The sequence below is a fragment of the Salmo salar genome, chromosome ssa20 (assembly GCF_905237065.1).
Source record: "Salmo salar chromosome ssa20, Ssal_v3.1, whole genome shotgun sequence".
Lineage (NCBI taxonomy): Eukaryota > Metazoa > Chordata > Actinopteri > Salmoniformes > Salmonidae > Salmo > Salmo salar.
In genome coordinates, this window is record NC_059461.1 from 66,982,117 (window position 1) to 66,994,739 (window position 12,623).

The window sequence follows — 12,623 nt, forward strand, 5'->3', positions numbered from 1 at the left end:
TTGTTTATATTCAGGAATCATGATGTCAATCTGACTGTAAAAAAGACTAGGTCTGTATGTCTTGCATTTCATTTTCTGAAAATGTGTTATTGCAGTCATACAGTTTTAGTACTGCCTCAAACATGAATGCAATAAAGTTTGGCAAATTCCTGCAACACAACTAACTATTCATGCATTTTTTTTTCGAATTTAGAAATCCTATCTAGATTATTTTATTCTACTTTAGAATGTTATAATTAAATTGAGACAATTTATTCATTAGAATTACTGATTGATTGACAAGTTATGACAGCGTACAACGTTGAATCTATGGTTGAATTATCCTCGTCATTGGTTCATCCGGGGATTTGATAGATTGATTGACAGTTGTCATAGTAACAACTCAGGCAATCGCCATTTTGTCAGAAGGTCTTTTCAAATGTTGTCCCTTCCCGCCGGAATAATGCAATCACTGGATATACCATTGACATTTGTGTTGAAAACGATGCGTCGAATGGATCGGATTAGGACAAGTAAAAGGCAAATGATTTAGCATAGTTTAAATATATGTAGTGAGAGCCGCACTTATAGTTAGTTGTCAGTGTCTCTGGTCTACCGGGCCGGTTCACTGCGCAGGTTTGGGACGCGCGCCATTTTGTGAAAATTGACATAAAACATTTTGTCCAAAAATAAGCGTGTATCTTAGGGCATGATATTGGTTTCATATTTTTGGGGTCTTCATTATTTTTAGTCATGGTTGCCTACGTCCATGTTTCCCGTGGTGAGCTTGCAAGAAAACGGAACAATCTGAATGTAGCTACCTTTTATTTAGCGGTTGAATTCCTAGCTACAGAATCTTGTTAGCTAACTGGCTAACCTTCGCTAGTTAATAGTAGCCACGTTCGTTTAGTCAACTAGATAGCTAGCTGGCGCTAGTCGTCAGCTGATGCTAGTCGAAGTTGGGTGGATAACTAATTTTGTTGGTTGGGGACGCATTTGATCGTCAAGAAGTTTTACTTGGATGGCCTTTTTTTTTTTTACTTGGTTTGCCAGTGGAGGAGACTTTTCACCTTCGCGTTACGGGAATTAGGTTGACTGTGACTGACTGTTAACTTAGCCGATGACAGTGGGGGCGGAGAAGCTCAAGCTGGATAAGTTGCCCTATCATACAGGTTAATTGACTTTAAATGAAGATCGTGCCATCAGAGGTGAGCCCGTGTATGAAGCTGACTATGTGTGTTGTATAATAAAGGCAGCTAACGTTACATGGAGTGGTAATTAGCTAATGTAACTTAGGGTCATCTAGCTAACGATCAGCAGCAACCATTGCATTGGCCGGATGTCGTAAGAATGCTGCTAACATTAGCCAGTACAGATTCGCTAGCTAACGTTAGCGCTCTGGATCTAGTTACTCCTAACATTTAAGCCTAGCTAGTTAGCTAAAAAAAAAATCTAACCGCATTGCCCTTTAGTTGTAACTAACGTTAGCCGCTAGATAACATTAGCTAACGTAACGTCAAAGTGTTAACGTTAGCTAACTATTAACTTACGTTAAGTATTTATGGGCAAGCAAAGCTGACGCGTTAACTACCGTAGCTAGCTTACGTTAACCTGTTAGAAAGTTGGGGGCAAGATAACGTGGTAGCGAACGTTTGAGTATACGATCGTTATCCAGTTAACAATTAGGGCCCATAACCAGCGTTATTGGCTTGCTAGTTAACTAACTCACTAACTGGTCATCTAACGTAACTGGCTAGTAAGCTAACGTTAGGCCCATACAGCTCGCTCGCAGAAGACATCGTCACTGCAATCACTGGCGAGAGGAAACGGATTGCTCGCCTTAACGTACCAAAGCTAGAAGGGTAACGTTAGCTAGTGAGTAAGCTAGCTATGTAGTATTTGTCATTGTAGACGAAGCCAGACTGCCACTGACATTTCTGCTCTTGAGAAGGCTAAACTAAACTGATGATTTGCTTTCGAAATTCCAACCATGGCGAGAAATACTCCATCACCTGTGAGTAGCTAGCTAACAGTTAACAATTCCATATTTTGAATTGATGACATGCCGTTTTGAGTGTGCAAGTATGTAGCAAAACGGAATCGTTTTTAATAAATAAAAAATGTTATAGGATAGACAGTTAGATATGAAGTTACATACAACACTTAAAATTCGAATTAAAACTATATCAATGTAGCTAGGCCTGTGTTCATGCCTCAACTCAATAGTCAGGAAAGGAACTGTTCAGAAGACGGTCCTGAAAGCGGAATGTTTCTATCGTTTATGCTTCACAGGCAATTACCTTGGTTAACCTTAGTGGTACAGTTGGAAGCATTATCTTTACTTTATATGCACAGTTCTGAATAATTTGAATGGTATACAGTTTGTGTTCAAAACATTTTTGCGTTGCAATGTGGGCTTGTACTGCATATCATATTTAGCAAGCATTCCCACACTAAAACTACTTAAACTCACTGTCTATACATAATGTAATATTTTATTAGCTAGTTGCTGTTGAGTCATTTGGGTCATCTTCATGACATGTGTATATAAAGTTAATGAAACGCCAGAACATTTTACATTTGTCATTTAGCAGACGCTCTTATCCAGAGCGACTTACAGTATTGAATGCATACATTTCAGATATTTTTTTCTCTCCTTACTGGTCCCCGTGAACTTTGACAATGACTAAAGACATTCTGAGAGGAGATCTCAAGTTTTACTAGGTCCACAACAATGGTCAAGCTGATTTGACCTGCTTGTTTGGATGGCACCTGTTTTGGTGTGAAATCATGTTTCTGAACTGTTCTTGCAAAAAGTCAACAGCCTCATACATCATAGATTTATAAGGTTAATTGTGTTAGGCATGTTGAGAATCATTGGTTCCCTGAGATTAACCAGACTGACTGGGGAAAGGTGGTTGTTGGAGTGATTATAGTTTTCTAAAGTTACAAAATATGTGCATTTTACTATCCAGTAGTTTACATTTTTTGCCCGTGCCTTTGCACTGTTTTGGCATTTTTCCTCCCTGTTTTTTTCCATCAAGTTTTTGTGCTTTTGGAAAGTAGATCCCACCTAAAATGCACAGTCAATGAATGATACTTATCTCCTTTTTGTTCTTTATAGTGGGTTGTGGTTTGCTGCTGGACTCTCCTTCCAGGATGATATGAAATTTTACAGGAGAAGATGCATCCAGGTTAGCTGCAATAACTGACATATATTTTCTCTTTCATGGGGAGGAGGCACTCTTCTGAATTCCCCCCACAGCCTAACCATATCTTGTCAATCAGAAATATACATGAAACATAATACTTAAATTATTAAATAAATTACCTGCTTACTTCAAAACAACTTTCAGTTGTCTGTCGTGCAAAGCAAATTGCACATGAAGACATTTCCACCATAAGTCAGTCACAGTAGATTTATATTATTTATTAGACTTTCCACATGTTCAAATTAAGTCTTTCAATTCTTGATTACCACTGCCTTGTCGTGTTCCTCTCGACCATTACAGTGCGTTCTCCCTGGAATTTCGGTTGCATTATTAAGTTTACAATTTGGGATTACATGAAATGGAGTGAAGTTTAAAGTAGAACCATGGTGCACCTCAAGATGTCAGCCAAGAAAGTGGAGAAGAAAGAATGAAATGCCAGTCATCCTTAGACTAGTCTTTTGCATATAGTGAGCTTGGAAGCATGCTTGAGCAACTGGCAAGCATTGTTGAACAGTTACGCAAAGGACAAGTGTGAACTGACCAGCCCCAGATATAACAATAGTACATAATTATATAAAGGCCTATATAATATTAAATGTACAATGGTGATTAAGTAGTAGGGTTAGAATAAGCTACCATATTTGTTTTTGTCAGATTCTGAGGTCACCCCCACAATCAGTTATACCTTATACATGTTTTATTATTGTAAGTATGACATGTCAGAAATGGCATAGTACAATTGTATAATTAAAAACTGGATTCTCCTGCACTAGCTACTGTACATTTTTATTTCAAAGGTTTTCCTAATAATATCTATCTGTCTGGATATATTTGTTCCTCCACAGCTGGGTCAGCTCTGTTTCTAGTGCTCTCAGATGGAGTGCAGGTTTTGGGCTGTGCTGCTATTTTGCTGCCAGGCTCTAGTGTGCTGAAAGCGGCCTCTAAGTGTGCCAAAGTTCAATTTTATTTCTTGTTTATTTCTTGGTTTCTCATTGGAAAATGGGAGCTGCTCTGCCCTGGCAACAAAAGTAGGTTATTTGCATACTGCGTTGTGATTGGCCTGTGCGTTGATGGGCTTGCCAAATCACGCTGTATCTCTGTGGTGATAGGCTATGCTAATTAGGTGCTGTTGCTGGGATTCTGAATAGTGGTTACTGTGTAGCACTGGTGAATTGTGTTGTCTGGTGAGAGATGCTGATAGATGAACAAGCTACTATAATAATTTTCTGGTTTCTTTTCACAGAAAGAGAAGGATGCTTTACTTCCCAGGGTGTATAGATATGTCATTTTTATTCCGGATTTTAAAAGTACATATTCTACAGCACCACCCCCCACAAAGGCTAATAAAAAAATAAATGCCTATTTTCTTTACCATATGAACATGTTTTAAGTATATATATATATATATATATATATGCTTTTTTTTTTAAGCATTTACACAATGTACAAGGACACAGATATTTAGTGTTATTACTAGTATAAGCCAAGAACTTCCATTTGATACAAAGGGGCCCTCATGCATACTAATACAACAAACATACCATATATAACTTGAATAATACCACTATTTAACAGTAATAGATGGGCCTATATGTCTCCTACTCATGTCAATGTATGAGGTAAATTACACTGACCGTAACATGTTAGTTAGAATTTATCACCCTTGCCTAGTTAAATAAATAAAAGTTTGAATTTATCAACATCCCATTTCAGAATTGTAGATAATCATTGAGATTCATACTGCATAGTAAGGGTTAAAGGTCAGGGTGCTCAGTGTCTTACACTTCTAGACCTCTTGAAGTGGTATTTTAGATCAGTTTGTCAAGGCAGGAAACGTTCCATTGACAGAAATCAGTCTGAAAAATCTAATTGAGTTGTCGCTACTTCAGGGGAAGTTTGTATAATGCATTTTATTTTATTTTTACAATTTCAGCGTTAATTCGTGTCAATGTTGATTTCTTTCAGGAGGAGAGACTTCAGCATGCAAACCTTCGTCCGTCCGGCTTGCGCCCTCTTTTTCTTTCCACGCTGCTGGTCTTCAGATGGCTGCTCCAATGCCCCATACACACCAGCAGTACAGTGACCGCCATCAGCCGAGCACTGACCAAACTGCTGCGGTCCTACCGTACAGCGACCAAACGCAACAGCTCACTGCCAACCCGGTATACAAGCAACACAGAAACCTTTCAATTTGTTAGACACAAACATTCAAAAATGTACAGAATCATACACTTTTTAATACACACACGTACCCAATAGTAATCAGAACTTTAACTAGCCTGTCATTTCTATTGCAAAGTGTAAGAATTCATTTTTGTTTTGTCAGAGATCATTGTTGTTACAGAGGCACATGCCCCAGTGCTTTCGTGACCCTACTTTGGCTCCCCTGCGGAAGCTCTCTATAGACCTTATCAAAACCTATAAACAGATCAATGAGGTGAGACTGGTTTCTGCTGTTCAATGTACTGCAATTGTCACAACATTTCATATTTGAGTGTTTGAATTGCAGATGTAACAAACAATGCAAGTTTAGAATATTTTTCATATTCTCATTTAGATCAGGAAGTACATATGCTCATGTCTGTATTTGGGTTATTTCCTGAACTTTAGGTGTATTATGCAAAAAAGAAGCGGCGGCACCAAACGGGTCAGGGTGAAGACTCCAGTCACAAGAAAGAGAGGAAGGTCTTCAATGATGGCTACGACGATGACAACTACGATTACATTGTCAAGAATGGGGAGAAGTGGATGGACCGCTATGAGATTGACTCCTTGATAGGCAAAGGGTCATTTGGACAGGTACACTTTTGTAAATGATTATCAACATTATTCCCATGATGAACTTTGGAAATTGCTCTCATTTTGAGCACTTGGGCAGCTAGTGTGATTAAAACATAACAAGAAAATATGTTGGTGTTTTTTCTCTTTTGGATTGCTGTAGGTTGTAAAAGCTTATGACCGTGTAGAGCAGGAGTGGGTTGCCATCAAGATCATCAAGAACAAGAAAGCTTTTCTCAATCAAGCCCAGATTGAAGTGCGCCTCCTAGAGCTCATGAACAAACATGACACCGAAATGAAATACTACATAGGTAATGCACTCTAGTGCTTGTCTGTTTTCCAAGCCATTATGGCGCACTGTCATGTTTTACACTAATCTCTCTTGTATGTGTGTCAGCCACACCTGACTGACACTATTTCTCCTGTCATGTAGTTCACCTGAAACGTCACTTCATGTTCCGGAACCACCTCTGCCTGGTGTTTGAGATGCTCTCATACAACCTCTACGACCTGCTGCGAAACACCAACTTCCGCGGCGTCTCTCTCAACCTGACCAGGAAGTTTGCTCAGCAGCTTTGCACTGCGCTGCTGTTCCTGGCCACGCCCGAGCTCAGCATCATCCACTGTGACCTGAAGCCTGAGAACATCCTGCTGTGCAACCCCAAGAGGAGCGCCATCAAGATAGTAGACTTTGGCAGCTCCTGCCAACTGGGACAGAGGGTATGCTAATCTACTACTTATCGTCTTGGTCCAAAAGAGTTTAACCTTGTATCTTGCACAAGTCTCATTTCTTGCATATGTTCTGTTTTCAAGATTGTTGTAACGCTGATATCTGTAATGATATCGGTAAGAATGGGTTGTGATTGACTCTTTCTCCTCCCTCAGATATACCAGTACATTCAGAGTCGTTTTTACCGCTCCCCAGAGGTGCTGCTGGGCATGCCCTATGACCTGGCCATCGACATGTGGTCCCTTGGCTGCATCCTGGTGGAGATGCACACTGGAGAGCCCCTCTTCAGTGGAGCCAACGAGGTACAGTGTGCTTGACTGACTAGCTGGAGATTGTTTTAAATATAGCCAACTTTGAGTGAATAAATTTGATATGTGCAATTAACATTTAATCCATGGCAATATTTTGTTTTGTTCTATAATTCTCAGGTGGACCAGATGAATAAGATAGTTGAAGTTCTTGGTATCCCCCCCAATCACATTATGGACCTAGCCCCAAAAGCCAGGAAGTTCTTTGAGAAGCTATCGGATGGCACATGGAGTGTTAAGAAGACCAAAGATGGCAAAAGGGTGAGTCTGCTGTAGTTCCCTTCTCAATATGGTGTCCTAACATTGGCTTTTGGTTGTGTATTCAGGTTCAAGTACCTGACAACCCCTCCCTGTCTCTCCCCCTCGTCTCTCCTCTGAGCAGTATAAGCCTCCAGCCTCTCGGAAGCTCCACTCCATCCTGGGTGTGGAGGCCGGTGGTCCAGGTGGCCGGCGGGCGGGGGAGTCTGGCCATGCTGTTGCTGACTATTTGAAGTTCAAGGACCTGATCCTTCGGATGTTGGACTATGACCCCAAGAGCCGCATCCAGCCCTACTACGCCCTGCAGCACAGCTTCTTCAAGAAGACTGCAGACGAGGGGACCAACACGAGCAGCAGCGTGTCTACCAGCCCGGCGCTGGAGCAGTCCCAGTCCTCTGGAACCACCTCCAGCACCTCCTCCAGCTCAGGTAACACTCCCTGGCTCAATCGACCCCCTTTCTCTCCTCTGAATATTGCTGTTGTGGACTCATGTCTCAGTTGTCCCTTTTCAGTGCACTGGTGGGAAACCAAACCAATGGTGGTGCTTTAAGTGTTTTCAACCTTTTCTATGTTCGGTCATTTTTGCGTTGTCTTTGAGTGTGTTGGACTTAGGCTGAGGTTGTGCCCTCTTCTCTTGCAGGAGGGTCGTCTGGGACAAGTACCAGTGGTAGAGCGAGGTCAGACCCCACCCATCACCACCTACACAGCGGGGGGCACTTTGGGGCAGTGATGCCAGCCATCGACGGTGACACCCTCTGTCCACAGGTGACATGTCTTTGTCATTCATTTGAATAAGCTAATTCATCATTAGACAACCTGTTGTAAGTCCTAATGTAGTCTATTATTTAAGTGTAATTAAATACACTGGTAATGTAATTGTAACATTTTCCAAGGAGCATTTAATATTTTAGTCATTTAGCAGATGCTCTTATCCAGCGCCACTTAGTTAGTGCATTCATCTTAAGATAGCTAGGTGGGACAACCACATCAGTCATAGTAAGTACATTTTTCCTCAAAGTAGTGATCAGCAAAGTCGGAGCTAGTACGAGAGACATTAATTTATTTCTCTGTGGTGCACTGACAGGCAAGAAAGCCTTACCCTCCCCCATTGGTGTGGGGAGGTGGGGTCGGACCAGAGCCGGTGGCCGGAGAGACCCACCCAGTCCAGGAGACCACCTTCCACGTCCCCCCTCAGCACCCCAAAGCCCTGCACCCCCACTCCCACCCCCATCATCACCACGGGCAGGTGATGGCCACACGGCCCCGCCCGCGGCACTACACCTCCCCCACACACAGCTCCTCCACACAGGACTCCATGGAGGTGGTGCATGGCCATCTGTCCATGACCTCCCTGTCTTCCTCTGCCTCCTCTTCCTCCACATCTTCCTCTTCCACTGGGAATCACGGCAACCAGGCCTACCAGCTCCGCCACCTGCCTTTTGGGCATCATGGCGGGCTGAGCATGGGGATGGGCGCCTTCTCGAACCCCCGGCAGGAGACGGGCATGGCTGCCCACCCCGCTTACCCCATGGGCACAAACACGGGGCCGGCTCACTACCTACCGGAGGGCCACCTGGGCATGAGGCAGGGCATGGACCGGGAGGAGTCTCCCATGACTGGAGTGTGTGTGCAGCAGAGTTCCATGGCCAGCTCGTGACTGCACTGACATTTGGCTGTGTGTTCCCCCTGTGCGTCATTTTTAAGGTGTTTTTTACAACAGGTGTGTTGAACTAAAGCTGCTCACGTCAGAAGGGAGATATCGCTGAACCGCTACTACAGAGAAGAACCTTTGTTAAAAGAATGTGATTTCTGTCAGTTTTCTTTTTGCAATCATTAGGCACATGGTAATGTTGCAGAATAAGCATAGTAAAATTGAGACATCCATCTGCCATTTCACAAAATTCATGTAACAAATAACCACCATCTGGTATTATGTGGCAAAATATTCTGGTGAGCATTTGGGGATAAAGTTAGAAGCAGTTTTACAGGTAGCTGTCTAATGAAATGCTAACACATCCTCTTATTTCAAACTGTGGAATTTCTGACATTTTTCTTCCACAGGTTGTTGATTGTTTTACCCTTTTTTAAAGTGAATTTTCACAGAAGAGCTGCTTTTAAAACCTTTAGCTTGACCAGGAGGAAAGTGTTTGCGGTGATATTTCGTGTTGTCTGTCGGTATTGTGTAACTCTGAGAGGGGAGCACATAGCAGTGGAGTTCCTATAGTGTGTGCTGGCCCAGACAGTGGAGGGGATACCCTGCAGGTGAAAAATGTCGGGGGGGGGGGGGGAGCGCTGCCCCCCTGGGGACCTGGTGAGCTGGTCCCGGCCCTGGCCTGGCACAGACGAGAGAGCAGAGATGGGCTCTGGAGAAGAAAAGGGTCCGGCCCAGCGTGGGGGAAGACTGGTTCAGTCAGTGGCTGGTTCTCAGATAACCTTTTGGCCTTACGACTCATGGACTTGGAATGGGTCGGAGCTGGACATTATCATTTTAATTAAGATGGCTTTCCTCTATTTTTATCTGTAGACAGCCCTTAATTGTTTAAGGAGAATAAAAAATTATAGAAAAAGGTCATTTAAGAATGAAGATTTCTGAGGCCTTTCTCTACAAAGATTTCTCATCTATGGGGCCCCACATTACAGGGTCTTGTACACACCAATCTCCTAAACATTACTTCCTTCAAATCTTGTTCACAGATTAAGGATTTTGTGGTGGAAATAACTTTTTTCCAGAGTCCCTTTTTTCAAGTTTTTTCCCCCGTTTGCATGTAGTTCCTCATCTGAACACCTGCACAAATGTCTCCATCTTAAACACGGAAACTGAAGAGAAAAAAATTAGTGAAGTGACTGCCTTTCTTTCTCCTCAAATTATGCTGTGAATCTTACAAGAATTTATTTTCCCTTTGGATATTTCTTTTTATACCAAAGTTTTATAGCATATTAGGTGTCTGTAACCAATAATGTAGCAGTTCACCACTTTTGACTCAGTTTATCAAGATCTTATTTTAACGTCAATACAAAACCGCTGCAATATATTGCTTTAGCAAAACTGGAAACCGTTAAGTTCAACAACTGTTAGCTACCGTATATTCTAAGCAGATTTGGTTGCAATGTTTTTCCAAGCCTGTTTCCATATTAATTGGTAGATTATTTTTGGGAGTCTATTTTAACCTTGGTATGTTTAGAGACATTGGTAGTTACTCTGCAGGCTCCGGAGTAGCAGAATTAAAAGCTGATGGTTCAACGGAGACCTCTGCATTCTATTTCTGCATTTCCCCCACTTATACTATTTTTAAAGGGTTTTGCTGCCTTTCATACATAATTTGGCAACATGCTAGCTACTGCCATAAAACTCAAGACTATTGTAGTCTCATTACCCTGGCACTGTACAGACAATTGCAGTAAATCTGATTTTCTAAGTGATTTGGAAGTGCACCTCCTTGTGAGCCTGGTCCTATTCAAATGGGAAGGGTACCAGTCAGCCCTCATGCTATTGTCCTGAGCATCTGTGCTCAACTTTGGCAGACATGCATGTCCGTAGAACGCTACCGTTTAGTAAAGGCATTTTGTTCATTTTATTTTATATCAGGGATTTTGAAGTGCTTTTTTATGCTTTCATTTTTATTTTATTTTTTTACTCTGGAAAAGTAACAAGACCAAAGTCCTGCTCATAACAGCCTTCTTAGTTACACACAGACCGCAGGACACTTCTACTGTCATCATAGTTCAGGGGAGAGCACATCACACAAGGAAAAATCATGTTTGGTATAACCACAAACTCAATTGTAAAGCTACCTGTAATGATATTTAAATTTTATCTCAATGTTTAGGTTATAATCACAGTCATTTTTCATACCCCTCCATGATTTTTGAGACTCAGAAACTGCCAGTGGTTTTGCTGACACTCATACTGGTACTAAACATTCCAAAATAAAGATTTAAAAAACCTTTTAAGTGTGAGCCTGTTTCAGATCATGCTGATTGACCTCTGATCTAGAGCAGTTGTCATGAAATGCAGCCCCTTTTTAATAGTGGAAATAGAATTTATGTATATATTTATATTTTTTTAATAAAGGAAGTATAGAACTCACTACCTTGCTCCTGCTGGTATGTTGATTATGTTTGTCAATTTGGTGACCGTTCAGTGGGCAAGATCTGTTTTCTTAGTCAGTGGTGTAACGTGGCCTCTGGGCAGAGGTACTTGACTACATCAGGACAACACTATGAGGTAGGGTTTGAATCAAACAGGGAAAGCTAGATCTTCAAACCTTAATTTTCACAGGGTATATTGTAAGTGCATGTACATCCACAAACTTTACTTTTTGGTTGTATGAAAAGCACATGGTTGGGGAAAAAGTGGTTCCATTTTCAATAAGGCTGTTATGTTTGTGGGTTTCACACATGTTTGAGTACTTGTTGACATATCCTCACCCTACAGAAGCCCAAGTCCTCTGATTTTCATTTGAATATATTTTCCTTCAATTTTTGATTTCACATTTTATAACATTTTTTGTACATGCAACATGCACTATAAAACTGAACAGCATGGAGAAAAGGATAAGTCCATGTATCCACAGATTGTAAGATCTAGTCAAGACTTTGCTGTGTATATGACAATGCCCTTTGTATTATATTAAGACAGTCTTATGTATGATATATAAAAAGAAGTTAATTGAACTGTTGTGAGCCTCTGTTCCTCTACACTTCTTCACACACACTAGTGTGTATTTCTTCCAGGAATACACTGTCTTGTATCAATGCTATTACCACCACAAATACCAAATAAATGACCACGATAGTGGCCACTTTTGTGCTCAATAACTGTTTAACCTCATAACTCCTTTGTGTAGCCTATTATTATAATTCAAAGTCATCGATACACTCGGGTTTAGCACAACAAACCAAGACGGTATAGTACTAGTGTTGGAAAAAAGCCTGAGTGATTCTTGAATAAAACACAACAGCAAGCTACATTTAATGGGTGTAGATGAGCTTTAGATGAATAGTATTATAGAGTATTGTGATTTAAATTACCTTATGAACGTGATTTGTCGTTATTTTGGCCAAATCATGACTACAAGATAAATCAACTGAAACTTCTTACTTGATAAGAATGTTGATCAGCTTGTTTCATGCCGTGGCTCGTTGGTCTAGGGGTATGATTCTCGCTTCGGGTGCGAGAGGTCCCGGGTTCAAATCCCGGACGAGCCCAACTTTTTCAATTTGGAGAGCAACGGTAGATGGAATAGTTGAATGTTCTACCATAACAACAATGTCGTAAAAATAGTTCATTTGGTGACATTACATAGAATATAACAGCGATTAAACAATAACCTTTTCACGCCGCGAGTTCAATTTTCC

The 12,623-nt window shown here is 41.3% G+C and overlaps 1 protein-coding gene and 1 non-coding gene across 5 annotated transcripts; both read left to right on the forward strand.

Annotated features, from left to right (window-relative positions):
• The first annotated feature begins 376 nt into the window (after window positions 1-376).
• On the forward strand, window positions 377-11,939 carry LOC106581140 (dual specificity tyrosine-phosphorylation-regulated kinase 1A). 4 transcript variants are annotated; one of them, XM_014162961.2, is made up of 12 exons: window positions 377-1,187; window positions 3,104-3,173; window positions 5,157-5,353; window positions 5,518-5,628; window positions 5,802-5,990; window positions 6,133-6,280; window positions 6,403-6,689; window positions 6,855-7,001; window positions 7,128-7,268; window positions 7,390-7,693; window positions 7,906-8,030; window positions 8,350-11,939. In XM_014162961.2, exons 2-12 carry the CDS (start codon window positions 3,164-3,166, stop codon window positions 8,920-8,922), a joined length of 2,232 nt encoding a protein of 743 aa, XP_014018436.1. In that variant the 5' UTR covers window positions 377-1,187; window positions 3,104-3,163; the 3' UTR covers window positions 8,923-11,939. The 4 variants fall into 4 exon arrangements, with proteins under 4 accessions (XP_014018436.1, XP_014018438.1, XP_014018437.1 ...); XM_014162962.2 differs by lacking the exon at window positions 377-1,187 and adding an exon at window positions 1,224-1,993; XM_014162963.2 differs by lacking the exon at window positions 3,104-3,173.
• A 462-nt stretch (window positions 11,940-12,401) lies between these two features.
• On the forward strand, window positions 12,402-12,473 carry trnap-cgg (transfer RNA proline (anticodon CGG)). The gene has a single exon. It is a non-coding gene; the product is annotated as a tRNA-Pro (tRNA).
• Window positions 12,474-12,623: the final 150 nt, after the last annotated feature.

Excerpts from the sequence above, each read along its gene's own strand:
- LOC106581140 (XM_014162961.2), top strand. Across the intron at positions 5,354-5,517 it reads AACAGCTCACTGCCAACCCG|AGATCATTGTTGTTACAGAG; the intron begins GTATACAAGCAA and ends TTGTTTTGTCAG. Across the intron at positions 6,690-6,854 it reads CCTGCCAACTGGGACAGAGG|ATATACCAGTACATTCAGAG; the intron begins GTATGCTAATCT and ends CTCCTCCCTCAG.